We start from the raw sequence: 8,635 nt of genomic DNA, 5'->3' as shown, positions 1-8,635 counted from the left end.
GCCGAGGTGCGCTCGGCGGCATGTACTGAACTGCCCCGCAGAAGCCACACAAGTTGCCTGCGCGGCGTGGCCCGGCGGCCGGACGGCGGAGAGCGCCCGCCGCCTCTTGCCTGACCCGACCCGACCTCGTCCCGTTCCCCTCCCCGAGGGCTGCTCCCCCGCGGGGCTCCCGGCGGCCAGGGTGATGCGGCTCGTCGGGAAGTGAGAGACGGTGCGTCCCACGCGGGCCGAGGGCCCCCCTGCTCCGGAGTTTCCCATGCTTTCGGGGCCCCCTCGGGTGGCGGCGGCCCCGCGGGAGGCGGGGGCGGCGCTGCCGTGATGGCCCTGGAGGAGAAGCGGGAGAAACGCCCGCCCGTCACCCCCATGATGATCGAGGAGGATGCCGCCTTGCGGAACGGCAGCCGGGGGCTGCCGCCGGGACCGTGGGCCGAGGCGCCGGGGCCAAGACCCCGCACCACGGAGCGGCACATCGCCGTGCACAAGCGCCTGGTGCTGGGCTTCGCCGTCTCCATCCTAGCGCTGCTGGCGGTGACCATGATCGCCGTGCTGCTCAGCGTCCGCTTCGAGGAGTGCGGCGCCGCCGCCGACGGTCCGCCGCGGGCCGGCGGCAACGGGAGCCTCTCGGGGGCAGCCCGGCAGCCGCCCGGTGCGGGGCAGCCCCCCGGCAGGCCGGAGGAGGAGGCGCGGGGCGGGGAAGCGACGGAGGAAGAGGAGGAGGAGGAAGAGGAGGAGGAGGAGTGGCAGCGGCGGCGGGAGCTGCCGCCCTGGGCCCGGCCGCGGCTGCCGCGGCACCTGCGGCCGCTGCATTACAACCTGATGCTGAGCGCCTTCATGGAGAACTTCACCTTCAGCGGGGAGGTGAACGTGCAGCTGGAGGTGCGTAACGCCAGCCGCTACATCGTGCTCCACGCCCACCGCATGCACATCGAGGCGGTCCGCGTGGCCGAGGACAAGCTGGCCGGCGGGGTGCGGGTGGCCCGCACCTTCTTCTATCCCCAGACCCAGGTGTTCGTCGTGGTCCTCAACCGCAGCCTGGAGGTGCAGAGAAGTTACAACCTTAAGATCATCTACAACGCCCTCATCGAGAACGAACTGCTGGGCTTCTTTCGTAGCTCCTACGTCCTTCACGGCGAGCGAAGGTAGCGGAGGGGCCGCGTCGCCTCAAACCCAACTCAGTCCGAAGTTGGCGGCCCCCGCGCCGAACTTCGGGTAGGGCGGCGCTAGGACCCGGCGGCCGCGGCGCCGCCAGGCGGGTGATGCCGCGGGCTCCGCGCTGCCCGGCCCCGCGGTCCCGCCGGAGGGTGCGGGGCTCGGCCGGCTGCGCGGGGAGGGGGCTACGGGGGGGAGCGGCCGGCCGGCTGGTGAGCGCAGTCCAGGCCTCGCCTCCCCCTGCCATCTCTCTCTGGACATCTCTGTAGGGCTCGGCTGTCAGGGCAGAGATGCAGGTTCTCGCGCACCGCGAGCCCTTGCCCGCTCCAAGCCACCGGCCGGTGTCGTGAGACAGCCGTGAGAGAGGCTGGACAGCGGCCGAGGCGGAGGGACTGCGCGGGAGCGAGCGGGGGCGGGCGGAGCTGCCTCGGGCTGCGGGGCGGTCCGGGCCGGGGCTGTGCGGGAGGCCGGGCCGGGGTTAGCCGGGGCCGTGCGGGAGGCCGGGCCGGGGTTAGCCGGGGCCGCCGGCAGGTGAGCCGAGCGCTCCGCCTGCGCGGGGAGGGCAGCGGGCAGCGGGCGGCGGGTCCGGAGATGCCCCAGCGCAGCGTGGGGACGGACGGCTGAAAGGAGCAAACTTGCAAGGGTGGCACCAGTGAAGCAGAGCGTCCGCTAGGACCTTGTCAGGACGGGCCCGGAGCAGAGACTCCGGGTCTGTTTCACACAAAGACTGTGTCCGGCTGCCGTGTGCCCTCGTGTGACAAAGCCTTGTCAGGTTGCAAACAGCAGCGTGTCGGGCAGCGAGACTTCTGTTTTGTTTTTATTCTATTAGGTAAAGCGAAAACGTGGTGGGATGCGTTTTCACATAAGATGAATACGTTTGCTTTTGCAAGTGGGTCGCTGCAGATTTACACCCTGTGACCCGGCAAACCTGATTCGTTTGCAGGCACAGCAAGATTCAGTCTATCTGTATTTACTCATGTAGTTAAAGCCCCTTGGGTTCCTGTCGAGGCCCTTGTTGCGATAGGCAGGGTTACTGTGGAGGGCCCCGTTTAGCCAGTTACAGAGGCTTTCTTTTAAAAGGTGTTTTCTAACCTCATTGAGGCTTTGTAGTGGAAAAGAAAGGCGGGATGGACTTCTTGATAGTTCTGGCATGGTTTATAATTTTAGAATTGGATTATTTTTAAGCTGTCCTTTCTTTAAATACCTGTCCACATCACAGGTTTTCTTTTCCTGAATCTTACTGTTTTAGACTGTGAAAGCAATCTAAGTGAAACAAAGACTTTATAGTTGGAAGAACTGGGCAAAAATAATAAGACATGAAAGGCATTCTCACCAACTCAATTAAGTCAAAAGCCCTTTTATTAAAACGTATTTTCATTGCTGTGATTACTGACAGTTTTAAAAAGCCTGATATTAGAACCGCAAGCAGGATCGAAATTAAGTTTTTGCAATTTGTCATCACAGTGAAATAAAGAAATTTGAAAAAGCACAGCTGTAAGAAAAGATGCGGATAAAATGCCTTTTATCACGGTTGACTGAATGGTTGGGGTAATTGGGAGTTCTTACAGACTTGTATTGAAATGGGCAAATCAGAAAACAAAATACTGTTAACAGCAGGGGGTATAATTCACTTTACAAATCTGAGAAGTTATTTAAGCAGTTATTATTCTCGTGTACTTTGTGTAGGAATAATTGAGCTGTCAAATAGGTGTGGCGGTGACATTTCTCCAGAGTTACTGTACTACACTTCAATACCAATCCCCTAGTTAAGATTTAGAAACCATCACCAACAAAAAAGGGTCTATTCACTGTTTCAGTCATCAGGATAGTTTAAGACACAGGGGAAGGTGATGGTAAAATATTTTTCGCAGTGCTCTGTGTGTAACTTTTCAGATATAAATAACTTTGTTTTTAATACACTTAAGTATAGTCATGGGCAAAATACCTTGTGTAAGATAGCATTGCTGTATTGAAAGCAGTGGCATGTTTTTTCCTTTACACCAGCTCACTTATATTTCTTTCAGTAAAACATTTTTAAAACTGTGGTCATTGTATGGTTGTAGTTTCAAGTGTTAAATAGAAGAAGTGTCTTTCCTTTTCAACTGGCACAGGCTTAATGACTCACTATAGTATAAAGTGAATAATACCCATTCTAAACTAGGGAACTTTTTTGATCAGAGAGCATTCTTACAGTAACAATTTGCATTCTGATTAATAACCCATTTTTCAGTATGATATATATATAAACATTTTTAGTCCTCAAATATGGACAGCTTCTGTTATGATAGACAGACAGACTTGCATGCTCTGGGAGACCTTGCTGTTCCAGCAGGGCTTTGATTTTTTTGACACCTTTATATTCAATTAAAATACAGCAGCCTCATTGGAGTAGTACTTGCTGTAAAAGGGTCCAAACCATCATTTTTCACTTTTGTTGTACATGAGGAGCAAATAACTCTGCTGTGAGGCATCATGAACATACTAATGCTTTCACTTTATGATTTTTTCCCCCTAAAGTTAGTTTCTCTGGCCTTCACAGGTGAATTTGTAAATCAGCCTGAAATGTAAAAGCTGCGTAGAAGTGTTTATTTTCTGACTGAAATCTTTCCTATTGTACTTGAAATGTAAAATTCAGGTGATATGCTACAAATTTACTTTGCATTATGTGCTAGAATTTACTGACAGTAATCAACAGAAATATAATACAGAGCTAGTGTAGAGTACTGGATGAGTATGCAGGCATAATATAAATGAACATCAAACTTTGGCATAAGTGAAAAGGAAAAAATTCTTATATCACACAAGCAAAACAAAGACATATTCTTTAGCCTTGTAACAACTAAGATGTCAAAATATACAGGTTGTTGAGGAAACATGTCTTTCTTTAATAGACAAGATGGAATTAAAACACCTGCAAGTTACTGCCATGGGTATTCTGAGAAGACAGACTGTGAGCCTGTCCTTCCCTCAAGTACAACTTTTGGTATTTTTGGAAACAGGAGGTAAAAGTGTTGGTATCCAGAGAGGTATGTAAAGGGAAGGATGAAATACTCAACCTGCCCTTCGCTTTTGGCATGCTGTAGAAGTCTGCTTGTTTTACTTTGAACACAGAGTGAAATAGATAAACAATGTTAGGGGTTTAGCTTGTTTGTTTTCTTTAGAACGAAATGGTTAGGGTTTTTAAGCAGTTTTAAGATTTTGTTTGTTTTGCTTTATGGCACAACAAGCAAATCGATGTTTGATAGTAATGCACATGTTATAAATATCCCTACTATGGGTAGCTGATGTATTTTTAGTAAAAAATATTGACTGCCCTCTGTTCGCCCAGTTATATCTATATGGATATATTTGTCTGTCTGTGAAAACACAGAAGATGAAGTTTACCAGGGTTTATTAGCCTGGTGAAGGGATTGTTTCAGTGGCCTAATATGCATTAAAATATGACTCTTATATCTCAGAGATAATATCTCTGAGAAGTGGAGGGAAGATGTGGAGAGGGGAGAGGGGAAAGCTTCCTTATTTAGAGAGTATCACAGTATAAACAGTATTTCCTAAGTGTGTGTTTACGTGTGTGTTGAAGCTCATTAAAATTGTTACTTGCAGAAGAAAGTTCATCATTCTTGCTTTATTAATAACAGGCCAGTACAGTTTTCCATGCTCACTTGAAGCCTCTGTTGATGTCTGTAGCTGTTTAGAGTGTGCCTAGAATGCAGAATCAGGTCCACTTGAAATACTTTGCATATAAATTAAGTTGCTTTGCTTCATTTAATTGGCTGATTTGGCTTTGTTGCAGTAATGCAAATACACTGATAATACGGGATTTTTTTAGATTAACACTGGGATACCCAGCACCAACTTTTTACCTTAGATTTAGCAACCTTATCCAAAATGATGGTTTTAATAATCCATGTTCTGTAATGAGGCAAGAAAAATGTGATGAATTCCTTCAACAATTATTAGCCAAAAAAGGCCCTTTATTTTACAAAAAAGACCAATGGTATCTGCTTCAGTGATGGAAAATTTTTTCAAAGTTTTAAAAAGTCATCCTTTTTTGCAAGAGGCAATAATTCACTGGTAAACATATATCTAGTTCTATCAAGAAAAAGGTGTAACGTTCCAATAAACTTATTGGATTGTAAAATCCAAAAAGTTTTAGAAAAAGTTAATTAGATACTTTATTTTCCAAACTGGCTACCTATGTTTTTTGCTCTGTCAGTGTTAGAGTATCATATTGCAGATTAATGGTTATAGACTGATTAATAATAGGTGCCACCGTTTTCATTACATCAAAGCTATCCACCCATCCTTTTCCCTCACACACCCTAACAGATGATTAGTCAGCCTCTAAAATTTTGATAAATGTTTGCCTGGTGTCTAAAATTGCACAATTATTTCCACAGATGAAGCCTTGGAAGGTGAGACACGAATCAATACCACTCAAAAAGCCTACATACATGCTACCTTCACATTTACATGGTTGGCCCATGGTAATTTTCTCATTCTACATGCCTCCAGAAAATACTCTTACCAAACTCCATAATTCAACCTTTTAAGTGTAACTTCTTGTTTCTGCAAAAAGATCATGTGTTTTCTCCAAATGTGTAAATGTAAGTCTCCATCCAGAAAGCTTCCTATTTGGTATCTGGATCAAAATTTATTTAGTTCCAGAGAAAACAGTTACAGGTTTTGTTGTCAAGCTAGAACCTTCCCATTCTTCCCATATGTGCATAATTAATACCTTTACCTCCTTCAGAGATCTTTCCATAGTTTGACTCATTAACTGAGAGTATGGATTTGCTCTCTATAAAATTCATCAGAAAAGAAAAGCACGTGTAGAAGAATGGTGAAATATTTAGTGCTGGTTTAATCATTTGCTTGCATTTGTGATTCTGCAGAGCTCACAGAATGTTTTTTCAGGATGTGCACAGACACAGCAGTGCTGTGTAGTATACTGTGTCCCAGGCCTGCATGCAGCTGGTAGAGGAGTAATCAGCAGTGGAAAACAATGACCCTCCTGAGTGCACTTTGTGACCGTAAGTTCTTGTGCCCAAAGAAAGGTAAAGCGCCCTGTCAGTGTCTCAGGGCAGAGTGAATTCCCTGAAGACTGTTAAATCCTGGTTTGAACTTGTTTTACAAGTGTGTTGTGTGCTTATATTACATTGTATAACCAGCAGTAGTGCGCCTTTTTTTCCCCACATATTGATGAACAATACTGCTAGAACCTGAAGTTTGATGAAGGCGAGGGTTGATTTATTTAGTGTCAGTTTGGTGTCTACATATTTGTAGGAAATTTGTAGACCATTAATTTGTATCTGTTGCATTGCAGTAGAGGTAATAAGAAGATCAAGCAGTGTTCAAACACTGTATTTTTTGTACAGTTGTAATTTTTTCCTCCTATAAACCACAATGGTCAAGCAGTGTCTTATGTGGTATGTCTATGAATCAAGTGCTAGGCACAGTTAGTAATCAATTTTTATTTTTGTTTTCTGAATTTCTAGGTTTCTTGGTGTTACGCAGTTTTCTCCCACTCACGCCAGAAAAGCCTTTCCTTGCTTTGATGAGCCCATCTACAAGGCCACATTCAAAATCAGCATCAGACATCAAGCGACTTACTTATCTTTGTCCAACATGCCAGTTGAAACTTCTGTTTTTGAAGAAGATGGATGGGTTACAGATCACTTTTCACAGACCCCTCTCATGTCCACCTATTACCTGGCTTGGGCAGTGTGCAATTTCACATACCGGGAAACTGTCACCAAGAGTGGAGTAGTTGTAAGTATTTCTAATGTACCAAATACATTTCATTGCTTTGAAAACCCTCACTTTTTGTAAAGGGATTGTACCAGCAAATACTTAAAATATTTTCTTGATTAGTATTTTTAAAATTTGCTGGTCTGTTTAATGATTGTGTGTATTGTTTGGGACCTTTCCTGGAGATTTGTGTAACATTTTTGGTTTGTCTTGTTCCTTTTCTAAATGGTTAGCTTAGTAGGGCTTATCTGATGAATTTTGAAACTTTTAAATATGCTGTTAAACTACACTTTGGTTTTCTTGGGAAGGTTTTTTTTTTTTTCCTTTTTCCTGTCGCCTTTTCATTACCAGTGTTCATGAGATTATTAAAGTGGTAATTCTGGTAAGTTTTCCAGTCTCCTTCCTTCAGTACTGACGTGTCCCTTGGTGTGCTGTATGCTAGCTCAGGAGGCTGATATAATAGTTTCTCTCTTAGGTCTTTTGCTCAGGAGCAGAACTTTGTGACCTATGTACTTCCTGAGCTTGATAGAAGCACTAAGTTTCTGGAGCTGTTTCTTGCAAATATGGCGTGATTCCAGGAGTTACGCCTTGAAAAAATCCTTTATTTATATCAGTTTTGCTTTTGTGTACAAATACCAAGCTCAGAATTGTATAACAAGCCAAAACATACAGGAGAAAATACTGTCAACTTAATAGAATATTTCACAGTGCTGTTGTCTTGATTTTTCAGGTGAAAACAGAGAAACCCTTCCTACTTAGTTACTGTGGATAGCAAAACAGAGATAGTTCTGGAAGCAGAGGACTAGACAACAGTTTGAGCTGTTAACCTAAGCAAAGGTTATAACCTTATACTTTGGAAATGCTATATGATTTTTGTGCTGTAGCCTGGAGACACGAGGAAGGACTGCAGACTGTTCATATCAGGATATATCTCCTTAAACACTTTAAACCAGCCTAAGCATTGAATTGCAGTGTAGGGAGCTGATCTACCTTCTCTGAGCCAGAGGTATTCTTGGCCTTCCCTGTGCCAGCCATCAGTTCTGTACAGCCATATGATCTGTCTGAAAACTGACCTGAAAAGTAACTAAAAATGTGGTAAGTTTTCAGCCAAGACAGTTCATAGATCTGACTTTTTGTGCTACTACCAGAGTTGTAGCATGGATTCAAGGCTAGAATAGAAGGTAGACCCAGGACAGTACTGGCATATCATTTAGGCCATCTTGAAGGGATCAACAAATACGTCTTTTTGTTACTGGAACAGCTGGGTAGGACACTGGGGTCCTTTCTTCAGCCCTTTTATACCATGACCAGGAGACTGTGACACTACTCTCTGGCACCACAAGAAGGAAATATGAGTAGGAAGTGGTTTTCCTGAGGTGCTTTAACTATAATGATATGGGAACTGCTGAGATTTATGTAATAGTCATAGGATCATACAACAGTTTTGGTTGGAAGGGACCATAAAGACCATCTAGTTCTGAGTACTCCTGCCATAGGCAAGCACACCTTTCACTAGACCAGGTTGCTCAACAACCACATCCACCCTGGCCTTGAGCACTTCCAGGGATGGGTCATCCACAGCTTTTCTGAGCAACCTATTCCAGTGTATCACCACCCTCACAGTAAAGAATTTCTCCACAACACCTAATCTAAACCTGACCACTTTTATTTTGAAACAAGTTACTCCTTGTCCTGTCACTGCCATTGGCATAACCAAATATTTAAAACGTGGGGA

General features: G+C 45.3%; 1 protein-coding gene across 1 annotated transcript in view; it reads left to right on the top strand.

Moving 5' to 3' along the window:
• The first annotated feature begins 318 nt into the window (after positions 1–318).
• The window catches only part of LOC131572753 (thyrotropin-releasing hormone-degrading ectoenzyme-like), a 209,869-nt gene continuing 201,552 nt past the window's right edge, over positions 319–8,635 (top strand). Inside the window, exons 1-2 of the mRNA XM_058826073.1 lie at positions 319–1,139; positions 6,648–6,921. Of these exons, the coding sequence (XP_058682056.1) occupies positions 319–1,139; positions 6,648–6,921 (1,095 nt within the window). The remainder of the gene's footprint in view (positions 1,140–6,647; positions 6,922–8,635) is intronic.

Source organism: Poecile atricapillus, chromosome Z, assembly GCF_030490865.1.
Source record: "Poecile atricapillus isolate bPoeAtr1 chromosome Z, bPoeAtr1.hap1, whole genome shotgun sequence".
NCBI classification, from domain to species: Eukaryota; Metazoa; Chordata; class Aves; order Passeriformes; family Paridae; genus Poecile; species Poecile atricapillus.
The sequence above is the reverse complement of the archived record's forward strand: the minus strand, read 5'-3'. Positions and strand labels throughout refer to the sequence as shown.